Genomic DNA, 13,967 nt, shown 5'->3' with positions numbered 1-13,967 from the left:
AGACTCACTCGCTGCCTTTGAAACCTTAGACAGTACGTGTTCACGTCAGAATTTCTTTTGCCAAAAATAGGATTGGTTGTCACTGTCAGCAGAGAGAAGAGAAAAGCTTGGGAAAAGGTTTTTTTTTCCCCCTTTTCTCTGTAATGAAATCCAACAGCTTGCTTTTTTAAAAAAAGGGATGCGTAACTAAGAGAAAGGAGTTTTAATCTCTCATGCTATATGCCAATTAGTTGTCTTGTCCTCTGGCCATTCCTTAAAGGGATTGTCTACGGAATAGTGATGAGCAAACATCCCGATGTTCACTTCGGATCCCGGACTCAAACATAAAAAAAAAATGATCGTGATCGGTTCATGTGAGCCAACCATTCATGAACATTACGCTCATTTGTACAGATTATCAGGTGCAAAGCGTAAAATACGTAATAGCGAAGCAATTATGTAGCATTAGTGTATCTTTTATTATGCCTATTTATTAGCCCTAAAAAAGGACTGTTGGGTTATTAATTTTTTTTTTCCACAGAGAACGTCTGGTCACTACAGGGTTAAGAAATGAATGCTTATAGTGCTAAAACGCTGGATTCTGTCACCCTCCCTACACTGACTATTTCACAACATTCTAAGCCCTACTCGGTCCGCTATCCCTCCCTACACTGACTAACTACCACTGTGAATATTGCTGCCTAACTAAATTCAGATGCTGTCCCTGCTCATTTCACTCTCCCTACTGAACGGCACAAGAATCAGGAAAGACTGTGAGAAAATAAAAATATAATAGGGGTTGGGCACCATATTGCAGTCATTGCATGTAAGCAAACATTGTGTGGCTATTGGCCATTACATCCTAGCAAAAGCATGATTGTAATATTGGGACTGTCACCTCTCGTCTCGGATGGTAAAAATATTGACCCGTAAACATGTTAGAACCATCTCCTGCAGAAGGATTGCCAAAACATGCATTGGGGTGTGTTTTTTGGAGTGAGCGTAACCTGGATGGCATGGTAGCAAGTATCTCAGCTCTATGTTGGAAACTTATCATCTGTCTATAGCATAGTATAGTGATATACTGTATAAGTGTGTTGCTCCTGGCCATTTTGTACAAAAAACTTTTTTTTTTTTGTTTACAGTGGGCCTTAGTGCAATACATATGTCTTGTGATTTATCTGGACAGTCCGATCTGAGATACTGGATGTGTCACTATATTGTATTGTTATATACTGCCGTTTACCCTGTGTACTTTATTTTGCACCTAGCACTTTGTTTCTACTCTGGGTTTGTGCAATATGCTACATATTTGAATTATCTTTAACTCTGGTGTCTCCCTCCTGCCATTTTGTGTGTTCATCTGTACAGCAATAAATAACAGAAATTTTTATCAACTCTCATGGATATGTATTTTAATTAATATATGTTTAAATAAAGATTACTTTACTTTTTTAATTAATATGGTGTGGCCCATATAAAAAATGTTTTGTTGGGGGTATTCTGAGAAAGGAAGTGTAGAGCAAAGTGCCTGCCTTAGTAGTAGCATTATAATAATTATTGCTACTATTTAGGACATTAACATAAATATATATTTAAAGGGATATCAGCTACAGGCCTAGAAAGCTGTGGGCTGGCACATCTCTCCTTCTTGTTTAATAATAATAATAATAATTATAATAATAATAATAATAATAATAATAATATTCTGTTTAATAGAAGAGTACATTTTACTCAGAGAGTGGCCCCACAGCTTAAGCAGGTTGCCTTTTTGGGGCAAATGGATGTCATAAAAAGGGGTCCTCTACTCAACTCCAATGTCCAGAGCAGAACTATTAGTAAGCAATTAGGGGGCATAGTGAAGAATCAGAACATTAAATTGTTGGGCCATGTGTGAAATGGATAGAAAAAACAACTTTGCAGTTGAAACTCAGTATATAATGACATTGTTGCGGAATATAAATAAGTTTCCACATTCATTTTTGGAGTCTGTTGGAATGCATACTTCCAATCATATTACTTTTACGCTGTGTTCTCACTTTGGGGACATAGCAGGGAAAGGCCTCTGACTTGTAATATAGACGGCTGCATTTCCCCGATATGTTCCTGTAGTGGAAACATAGCCTTAATGGGAATAATTTTTTTTTTTTTAAAGTAAGGCGGAGGGGTGCAGGAATTAAATATACAAAGTATACTGACCTTTCCTTGTCCCCTGTAGCATCATTCATGGGTTTCACTGACATCTGCTGGCTTTCATTTTCGGCTGGAAGAGCTGCAAGAGGCCAGTGGCTGTCGGCTGGACCCAGGAGTGGCCCTATGGGTCATGAGGACTCATGGGACTTCTCCTTTAAGTTAAGGGTAAAAAAAACTTCCCCGATCCCCTGACACTGCTGTTTAGTGCCCAGTCTGCTTTATGTTTGCCTATTGGTATCTCATATTGCAGGGAATGTCCGTTCAGGCAATCACTAGCTGACCTGGGTAACAGCTGCAGTCAGGGACTGGCTTAGCCGGCATTTCCTGTGTGTCAATACATCACCAGGGAAAACTCGGACACTGATGGAACGGCCTCAGGCAACGGAGGATCAAAGAGTCGAGAATTGCTTGTTTTTAAAAGGTCTCTAAACATTAATATTCTGATAGAAAACACCATTTGAACTAGAGTGCCACCTGTTCCATCGTTATATTTACCTTGGAGTAAAGCCTTGAGCCGGGCTACCCAGAGGTTGTGCACCCAGAAACGACAAGCTATTACAGGCTACAAGCCATCAGAGTGCCGTTCAGTGGTTTCTTTATACCATCTGAGTTCTACATGGCAGGACATGAAATAAGAGGCTCAAAAATTTATCCAGAGCCATATGAATTACATTAAAATGCAGGATCGGGTATTTTCCCTTTTACTCTAATTTATGCAGTTTAGTAATAACTACTATAAGCAAGCAATTCAGAGCAGAACATTATGATTAATGTGAATGGCACATGACATATAGGAATGTATACACAGTCTGCAGAGTTTGAAAATCTTCAAGACATAATAACGCTAAACTATCATTACTTGTCTGTGTCTTCGAAAATTGCCGGGGTAATGAATGATATGTCTATCTTTAGTTATTTTTATATCATACTTTAAGGTACTGTATAGAGAATCTTTCTTTCTGCAGCTTCATCAAATATCACAATCAGAATCTCCATAGGTGTAAGTAGGAACTGTCAGGAGGGTAAACCCTATAAATTTATTATAGCAAATGCACCAGAATTCTCAGTTCATATTAACAAAAATGGTGTACATACCTTGCCCCGCGTTTTTTATGTGTGTGTGTGTGGGGGGGGGGGGGGGGGGGGGGGGGGAGGAAAAACTAGATTGTGTCCAACCAAATTTGTGGTTTTCAAGTAAAATCTATTGATGACATATCTTCAAGATAATGTTCCTGTTTAAAAATACTAAGTTTTAGGCCCCTGCTAAGTTATTATATTACTATAACTGTACATTGATAATAACAATGTTATTCTGTATATTTACAGCACTGGCTCACAGAACTGGAAATTTTGGCAATGATCTTAGCTGCTGCTGTCCATGACTATGAGCACACAGGGACCACAAACAACTTTCATATACAAACACGGTAAGATCCATTGGTGGATGTCTTTTGGATGTTGTAATTTCTTGTGATCACTCCCAAGTGCTGATAAAATGTTCTAAGGATCCTTCTACACTTGCCGACCTTCAGCTATCTGTGGACGCAAATGACTGCCGATCAGAGAGATTGGTGCTCATTTTCAGTGCCTTTACAAGGCGTGAATAATCACACGGCCAGGACGCACAAACGATCACTGCATCATTTGAGCGGCCATTTAAACATAATGTTATCGGCCTCACGTGAGAGGTGTGCAGCCAATAGCAATAAATTTTGCCACTGCACAAAATATGGGATCTTTAACAAGCCTGCATTTTCCCGCTCCTTAGCTGATCGCTGACAAAGGTTCAGGTGTGTTCGAATATAATATGCCAGATCCATCCCCCCTGCACACACACACACACACACACACACACAAACACTTATAGCTATACTTGTGATGGTACTCCTAGAAGTTCTTTTAATTCCGTACTCAAAATGTATAACTAATGTGCCCAGCACAGGTAGATACTCGAGATGAGTGCAACTCAAACTCAACATTTGATTATGGTGGCTGAAGAAGTTGGATGCAGCCCTAAGGCTACCTGGAAAACATGGATACAGCCATAGGCCATAGGTGTATCCATGTTTTCCAGAACTCCCTAGAACTGCATCTAACTTTGTCAGCCTCTTGTATTCAGATGTTGAGCTTGCGTTCATCTTTAGTGGACACACACCAGGTGTACATAACATACGTACATACTAGAGATGAGCGAACCGGTTCTGCCAGAATGGGATCCGGTTCGGATTTTTCCAAAAACCCGAGTCCGATCAGATTCGGATTTTTGGAAATCCGCTTTGATTTTTTTTCTTGCTTTCTAAAATGGCAGCCGCCATTCTAGAAAGCAGGAGTGTTCCAGGCGGGAAAAGCGCTTTCCCATGATGCCTGGAACACATCCAATCGGCAGAGATCTTGCACTAGCGCACCCCCTGTGTGATGTCGGTATTGCTATAAGAGGAGAGGACCGCACCACGCAGTCTGCACAGAGAGAGGAAGGAGGTTGTTACTGGCTGCAGTGCACACAGCTCGTGATTATCAAAACGCTGCTGCTGGTGCTGCTGCTGCTGCTGTTGTGAACTGCAAACTACTGAGAAGATATTATAGGAAATGAAAGGAAAGATTAGGAAAGCGGAGAGGAGAAACATCTAGTGATTGAGGGAGAAATATACAGAGGGCGAAAGATAGATTAGGCATAGGACAGCAAAGGGTGCACAGAACAAAAACGTGCTCTACAGATATACAAGTACTATACTTCTGATGTGTATATCACATCCGTCTTATCCTGACAGACAAAAATACCTGGTGCAGGTGTATAGCATAAAAGTCTTTAAAAAGTGCTATACATATAGACAATTTCTATACTTGGACCCTTCTGATAGTGTGTATATCACATCTGTCTTATCCTGAGAGACAAAAATACCTGGTGCAGGTGTATAGCATAAAAGTCTTTAAAAAAGTGCTATACATATAGACAATTTCTATACTTGGACCCTTCTGATAGTGTGTATATCACATCCGTCTTATCCTGACAGACAAAAATACCTGGTGCAGGGGTATAGCATAAAAGTCTTTAAAAAAGTGCTATACATATAGACAATTTCTATACTCGGACGCTTCTGATAGTGTGTATATCACATCCGTCTTATCCTGAGAGACAAAAATACCTGGTGCAGGTGTATAGCATAAAAGTCTAACTGGCATGGTTGACTACTGGTGTGCCTGTCCTTGCCTCCATGTTGGCTACTGCTGGGCCTTAACTGGCATCCAGATTGACTACTGGTATGCCTACCCTTGCCTCCATGTTGACTACTGCTGCTCCTGCCTGGCCTCCATGTTGGCTACTCCTGCTCCTGCCTGGCCTCCATGTTGGCTACTGTTGCTCCTGCCTGGCCTCCATGTTGACTACTCTTGCTCCTGCCCTTGGCTCCATGTTGGCTACTGCTGGGCCTTAACTGGCATCCATGTTGACTACTGCTGTGCCTGCCTTTGCCTCCATGTTGACTACTGCTGCTCCTGTACTGGCCTCCGTGTTGGCTACTGCTGCTCCTGCCTGACCTCCATGTTGACTACTGTTGCTCCTGCCTGGCCTCGATGTTGGCTACTGCTGTTCCTGCCTGGCCTACATGTTGACTACTGTTGCTGATGCCTGTCCTTGCCTGGCCTCCATGTTGACTACTGTTACTGATGCCTGTCCTCCATGTTGACTACTGCTGCTCCAGTACTGGCCTCAAATGACTATTGCTGGACCTCCACTGGCCTCTAATGACTACTGCTGCTCCTTCACTGCATTTGTGGCCTTTTTCCTGCATAGACCCTGTAATGGTGAATTTCCTGCATAGACCCTGTAATGGTGAGTTTCCTGCATAGACCCTGTAATGGTGAATTTCCTGCATAGACCCTGTAATGGTGAATTTCCTGCATAGACCCTGTAATGGTGAATATTGAAGTCTAGAAAAAAAATTTGACTTTGAGATATCGAAAACATGATGTTACTAACATGTAGAGCCCTAAATTCAACTAAATACACTACCCCCGTATCATAAAGATGATGTTACTGACATGTAGAGCCCTAAATTCAACTAAATACACTACCCCCGTATCATATACAGTAGATGCTTTAAACTATGAAATCCGAAGAAATCCGAAATTTGGTTGAACCGAACTTTCCGAAAAAATCCGGAAGTCCGGTCGGATCGAACTTTTGAAAAGTCTAGTACATAGTACAAGTCTCTAGTACATACCCAACCATATAACATGACGTTTTTATAGATTACTCCATTTGAAAAATTGTTATACCTTGCACGATGAAACAGCAAAAAGTAATATGTATTCATTGATAAATCAATCCCATTAATGGGCATGGCTGTCATAGGAAAGCAGGTTCTAACCACTGCCAATGCAAACCTTCAGCACTGAGATCTAATCAGATGATTTGGACTGACAGTATATTGGCTTTTAACATCTGAAGAATAACAAAGCTGTGTTTGCCACCAGATCAAGTTCAGGCCAGTTGCTACATGAGATATAATACGGAAAAGTTCTTTTGATTTATTTCTTTTTTCAAATATATTTGTAAATTTATTTTGTGAATACATTTTAAATTTCATTTAAAAAATTTTTTTTTGCTGGGTCTGCAAACCAAACCATCCAAATCGACCCAGTGAAAAATTATCCTAATTAAATATCTGATTATGAAATCTCTTCCCCTGCACCTTTGCAGACACAAAGTAGGAGTATAATGAGATGTGCTTGACATCTCTATACTAGCCCTGATCTTTCCTCGGGCATCCCATGGTGTCTGGCCATGAAACTATGGTGGCAGGGTTTTGTGGGAGCATGCACACAAGTCACGTGGGTTGTCACATGCTCCTTCAGGGCCTCACTTCCTATGGAGGCTATGTAGTCAAGTGGGTACATCAGTAAAAGTTTCAGTTTTGTGCCTACCAGTAAAGTCTGGGAAGCCGAACTGTATATTAGACTTATATCTAATATTTTTTCCTTGAAAAAATAAATACTGTAAAAATATTCCAGTTCATGAACTGTTCATCTAAATGTTTAAATTTATTTTCAATGGCTTTTGAAGATGAAACTTCTTAAATATCAAAACTATTTTTAAGAATAATTTGTACAATTTGAAGACATTGGGGGAGATTTATCAAACGTGGTGTAAAGTGAAACTGGTTTAGTTGCCCCTAGCAACCAATCAGATTCCACCTATCATTTTCCAAAGAGTCTGTGAGGTATGAAAAGTGGAATCTGATTGGTTGCTAGGGGCAACTGCACCAGTTTCACTTTACACCATGTTTGATAAATCTCCCCCATTGTTTTTTGTTTTTCCTGCTTAGGTCTGACGCTGCAATACTGTACAACGACCGATCTGTTCTAGAGAACCATCATGTGAGTGCTGCCTATCGGATAATGCAAGAGGATGATATGAATATTTTGGTAAATTTGTCCAAAGATGACTGGAGGTAAAATATCACAATTACTAAAAAATATTGTGTATTCAATATTTAAAGGAGTTGCCTCACTATAGCTATGTTCACACAACGGTTTTTCAGCTGCGGTTTAAATGATGTCCGTAATTTTGAGTCTAAAATAAGGGACGTCATTTAGCAGCCTGGCCTCCCCTTAGTGCAATGACTGGTGTTTGTACATTATTCTAGTTTGGGTTATTAATTGCACTTTGGATGTGGCTTAATTAAAAAGTCCATTGAATTTAATAGTAAAAACTGAGAAAGAACGGTGACAAAAGAAAAACTGCATGTGAACAACTAATAAAAAATGTCCGCTGTTTGCAAAAGACGTCCAGAAATAATGATCATGTTCATTATTTTGACGTCCACGGCAAAAACGTCAGTTATTCAATGCATTGTGTGCATTGGACGTCCGTCTTTCCGTTGACTTCAATGCATTGCCATTGCTGTCAGTTAAATCACGGCATGAACGGACGTTATTTTAAATATCAAAATCGTCCGCCTTTTCTCTATTTTTTACATTGTGTGAACATAGCCTAACACAGGATAGGTAATAAATATATGATCGCTGGGGGTTTAACGACTGGGCCCCTAAGAGATCAAGTAAACGGTGGTCCCCAAGTGAATGGAGTGGCAGTACACTTACATGATTCTATGACCACCAACCCTGCTCCATTCATTGGCTATGATACTTACAATGATAGCTGAGTGTCATCTCCATCAGCCCCAATAGCAGTGAACCTGCCAATACCTCTATAACCCAATAGCAGTGAATCTGCCAATACCTCTATAACCCAATAGAAGTGAACCTGCCAATACCTCTATACTTAATATAAAAAAAAAATTCACCTTAGATATGGGAGTTAATACTAGTTCATTATTTTACACCATTGGTCTTGATGTTTAATTGTTAGTCCAGACTTTTTTTATTATTATTAGAGCTCCATAAAATCTCTGTTCTGTACGGATCTGTAGTAAGGCAGCCTCTGATTTCATTAATTCTAGAACTATACAGAAAATATCATTGCATGCTGTATTGGTTGATGTATTATAGATGTATTCCCACCTAGAAGTAGTGCTTCGGGGGTAAATGTCTCACCAATACTGTGCTGTGGGGGGCACCATATGTCATCAGATGGCTCCACAGTACAGAACCATAGGGACTCTGTGTGCTGCCGCACAGGCTCAGTGGGATATATAATATTTGTACGGTAACGCTTCATCAGTCATCTGTTCCCTAAATACATAAAGATGATCTCACATTACAGAGAACTTTTTAGATTGAATATTAGAGTGACACTAGGGATGTCGGTATCTCTGACATTTCCCAACTTTTCACTATGTAAATATCCTAAAATATAACCAAAATGCCTAATCTTAGTATACTAAATTCATGTGTAATAACATAAGCATGAATATATTATAATGACTTGTCAGCAACACCACTATGCAAATTCTTCATAGGTTATAATGTGATGCTTTGGTTTCCAGAGACTTGAGGACACTGGTGATTGAGATGGTTCTATCTACAGACATGTCTGGTCACTTCCAGCAGATAAAGACCATGAGAAATACGTTACAGCAGCCAGAAGGGTAAAGGACACCTCATGTTATTGTCCATGTTGTGTTTTATATGGTTAGCGTTTTATTAGCCTCTCTATTACACAAAACTGAAACAAACTCAAAAGTACAGAAACTGCGTACTAAGAGGAGACAAAGATGAAAAACACAAAAAAGCATATTACCCCCATTCTTAATAGATTGACCACAGGTGATCCGATAAGGCACCGGCAATGCCAAACTATGATGTCCTCCACATCTAAAAGAAAGAAATATAACATAGGCTATTACCGTGGGCTCACTGGCTCACTAGGCTCCCTGTGCTATAACCACTAGCAGGGGGTGATAACAGTCACCCCTCACTGTACAGAGGGTGATGCACATAGCGACCATGTTGGGCAGCCTCTAAGTATACACAGTACTCAGGGAGAATGGGATCCTGCAGAGCAGGGTAGGACTAATGGTGGTAGCAGAGGAGGCCATGTTGACCCTTACTGCTTCCAGTCAATGAAAGTACAAAAACAAAAACAAAACTATACATTTATTTTAATAAAATAAAATATTGCAAAGTAATAAAACTTAGAGATGAGCGAGTAGTGAAATACTCGGCTTTCGAGAATTCGAATCTAATAGGCACCTATATTCAACTATTCGAACAAATATTCGATCCCATTCTAGTCTATGAGAAAAAAATTTGCAGCACTTGGAAATCAAAATTCAAACACTTGGAGGTCACCATGAAACCTCCCTAAACGATGCAAACACCTCCGGAATGACACTGAGACATTAGGGGGAGCATGCCTGGGTGCACCCAACACCCCAAAATCGCAGTATAATGCCACTCTCCGCAGTTGTGAAGGAAAAATATTTGCAAACGCTTTACGAGCATTTATGGCAATGTTCACACATTTCGTTCGTAATTCTTGCGCAGTGTTACATACATGATTTCAATGTGCGTCCGCAGAGCGTCATGTTATTCACGTGTATCATGCATTATGCTGTGCGAACGTTACTGGAACAGTAAGTATGACGTGCCTTTTTCTGGGCTACTGGAACAATATGTATCATGTGCCTTTTACTGGGCTACTGAAACAGTATATATCAGGAGCCCTTAGTGGGCTACTGGAACAGTATGTATAACGTGCCCTTAGTGGTGTTAAACAGGGACACTATAAGTCACTTGTACACACAGGGTACTGGAATGAGTATACCTGCTGATACTGATGCTGCTGTTATATAATCTATTTCTTAGCACTGAGAAGTGCTTTGGATTCAGAGATTACGTTTTCGCTTGATCTTAGCCCTGAAAATGACTTTTGGGTTCTGTAGTAAGCCTGCCTAACCAAAACGCTAATAAAATCAATCTCTCCCTGCTGCAATATCTCTCCCTGGCTAGGTTGAAAGCTCATCTGTGGTCGAGAGGCGGGAGCCAAGTATTTAAGATTCGAGGTCATGTGGTTCAGCTATCCAATGAGGGTAGACGCCGTTTTCGCGCTGCGTGCATACTCAGAGGGCCCCTCACGTCCTTCCTGCATGGTCATTGGATTTAAAAAAACGCCAACTGCGATGGGAGGGCTTTCGAATGTTTCCTGCATATTCACCTCTCTACTCGATTGAATTCGAATCTTTCGAATACCGCAATATTCGATTGAATACCTACTTGATCGAATCATATTCACTCATCTCTAATAAAACTTTATTAAACCAATACATTAACAAACTTTAACCCCTTTAACCTCATGATATACAGGTGCATGAACAATCCATGCCGTGCTTACAAGCTATTATATAGTATGTAACTATAAAGCAAGCTCAGGAGCTGTGATGGCTGCGTTTAAGTGACAGGAGTGGCTCATGTTACTTACCTATTAGGGACCCCCCACTGTGTGACTGCAGAGATCCCCATCGGTTTCTCTGACTGATCATCAATCTCCTCAGAGAATCTTCCACAGGCAGACTATATGAGAAGAGCTGATCAATGCTATGCAATGGTATTGTCTAAGGTAAGCAATCTAATGATAATGGGTAATAACCCATAAAGGGATTTAAAAAGTGTAAAAAAAAAAAAAAGTTGAACTTTTTTCTTTTTTTTTTTCAAAATATGACAAAGCCCTCCCCCAATAAAAGTTAAAATGACCCCCTTTTCCATTTTACAAATAATACACATAAAAACAATTAAAGTGAATGTACCATCAGGTACATTCGCTTTAATTTGACCCACGGATAGATCGGCGCCAGCGAGGGGAAGCCGGTTTTGCAGTCCATTTTTTGAACCGCGGCCCAGTTCCAATGTACAGCGTCATTCTATCCACGGGTACCAGGCGGGGGTAGAAACACTGGAGGCGGGCTGGGCCGCCCCAGTGGGCCGAATCCCCCGCCCCTCTATGATGCGGCTCCATTTATTCTAATGGAGTTGCGTCATAGAGGGGCGGGGGATTCCGCCCACTGGGGTTGGCCCGGCCAAACCCGCTTCCAGTGCTTCAGTCCCGGCCCAGTACCCGTGGATAGAATGGCGCCATACATGGGAACTGAGCCACGGTTCAAAAAATGGACAGCGCCATCGGCTTCCCCGTGCCAGTGCCGATCTATCCGTGGGGCAAATTTAAGTGAATGTACCTGATTGTACATTCACTTTAAATAAACATATTTGAAATTGCAGCATGCGCAAATTTCCAATCTATTCAAAGATAACAATATTGTTTCTGTACAAAGAACAATGGAAAGAGGAAAAAACACCAGGATTTCAGATTTTTTTGTTACATCATTTTACCATAAAGTGCATTACGTAAACACTGAAAAACCCCCAAGATTTGCAAAATTATCCAATTTCATTTTATCAATAATAATTTGGGGGTTTCGTCATTTTATGGTATATACGCCATTATAAATTGTTCCTGAAAGAAAAACAAATAACTTTCTGTAAATGGAAAAATAAAAGCGCTATGGCTCTTAGGCGAGGTGGAAAAAACTAAAACACAAAAATGAAAATTGGCGTGGCCATTTAGGGGTTAATGAGCCAGCAGGCCCAATAGGAACCATGCTGGAGTTTTTTTCTTTTTACAGAACAGGGCTGCGGTAAATATTGTTGTGGAAGAATACAAAAAGATAGGGTTTTTTTTTTTTTTTTTTTTTTCAAATAAACCGGTATCCTCAACAGCGAGCAATGTGGTAACTGTGATTCCAATGTATGGGGCTCCCCAGAATGGAGCTTTAGAATTATGAATCCTATATGACAGTAATGTGAATGTGAACATCTCAGTCGCTTAATACAGTGTATGATGAGTTTTCGATAGTTATTAGCAGATAGATCAGCAATAAACCGGCCTTGATGAGAAATACGGAACGGCTCTTTCTATCAATGCCGCAGCTTCATTTCAGGACGTGGTTCAATTGTTTTCTTTCTTTCACAGAATAGACAAATCGAAAGCAATGTCCTTGATTCTTCATGCTGCCGATATCAGTCATCCTGCAAAAACATGGGACATGCATCAGCGGTGGACGGACTTACTAATGGAGGAGTTTTTTAGACAGGTGCTAGTTCAATATTCCATTAACTATCTTACATCCTGCATCAATTTCCTATTGACTTTCCATTCACAGGTATAATACAGCGATGTCATCTCCACGTGTTTAACTTGATTTTATAGAACTTTCATACAAAGTAATGTCCCGTAACTGGTTCATGCATCTATTAACCATTGCAGTAGTGTATACGATATATTGGTATAGGATGTAGATTCATTTTTAGGTAATCCACTCAGTGTGAACATACCCTTAGAGTACCGTGTTTCCCCCAAAATTAAGACAGGGAAATTTTCAGGCGATGTCTCATTTTTAAATGAAGGAGAATTCACATGTCCCATTTAAAGCAGGGACAGAGCGTGCGGTATGGCGGCTTCCGGCTACCAGGGGCAGCTCACCACAGCGCATTCGTACAGAGACAGCATACAGTATAGAGGCAGACTGTGTGCAGCTCTACACCTGGCAGCAGGTGAGGGGCCTCAATGCCTTGCCTGCACATTTACAGGTGACTGCTGCGGAAGGGAACATCAGGGTTGGTGGCAGGAGACAGTCTTCATGTCCTGCATGCAGCTGCTCTGCAACGGACAGTAAGGGTACTATTACACGTGCCGATGAAGGCCCGATAATAAATACAAACGAGCACCGATGTGCTAGATCGGCGCTCGTTTACTGGGCCTATTACACTGCCCGATAATCTTTAACAAGGGCTGCAGGAACATCGTTACCGATGTCCTAACAGCCCCTGTTTAAACTTTATACATTACCTATCCAGGCTGCAGGGCTCCTCTTGTTCTGTGTTTCTGCCCGGTTCCACGCGATCCAGCAATCACTGGCTGAGCGGCCTATCAGCTGAGACAGGCGGCTCTGAAGCTAGAGCGCGCGGGACCTGGGGAGAAGCACAGAGCAAGAGGAGCCCTGTAGCCTGGATAGGCAATATATTCTTCTTTGCTGATCGTCCGCGCTGGTCTAGCACAGCTATTACACGTAGCGATGTGAGATCGGCGTCCAACAATTTTAGGTCAGAACCGATATCAACGATCATCGGCTGATCGTTGTCTTTATTAGAGATGAGTGAACTTTTCAAAAGTTCGTTACGACCGTACTTCCGGATTTTTTTTTTAAAGTTCGGTTCGATCGAATTTCGGATTTCTTCGGATTTCTTTGGATTTCACCCCCACGCTCTGCCAGTCCGCTCATCGAGCGAGCCGGACGTACGGGAGGCGTACTCCAGGGAGAAGGGGCGAATCTGTACCCCAA

The 13,967-nt window shown here is 41.1% G+C and overlaps 1 protein-coding gene across 1 annotated transcript in view; it reads left to right on the top strand.

Annotated features, from left to right (window-relative positions):
• The window catches only part of PDE1A (phosphodiesterase 1A), a 151,979-nt gene that overhangs the window by 122,758 nt on the left and 15,254 nt on the right, over positions 1–13,967 (top strand). The window contains exons 7-10 of the mRNA XM_069983062.1: positions 3,499–3,599; positions 7,497–7,622; positions 9,120–9,221; positions 12,599–12,719. Of these exons, the coding sequence (XP_069839163.1) occupies positions 3,499–3,599; positions 7,497–7,622; positions 9,120–9,221; positions 12,599–12,719 (450 nt within the window). The remainder of the gene's footprint in view (positions 1–3,498; positions 3,600–7,496; positions 7,623–9,119; positions 9,222–12,598; positions 12,720–13,967) is intronic.

Source organism: Dendropsophus ebraccatus, chromosome 9, assembly GCF_027789765.1.
Source record: "Dendropsophus ebraccatus isolate aDenEbr1 chromosome 9, aDenEbr1.pat, whole genome shotgun sequence".
In the NCBI taxonomy this organism is placed as follows: Eukaryota; Metazoa; Chordata; class Amphibia; order Anura; family Hylidae; genus Dendropsophus; species Dendropsophus ebraccatus.
This window is presented reverse-complemented; position numbering and strand designations above follow the sequence as displayed.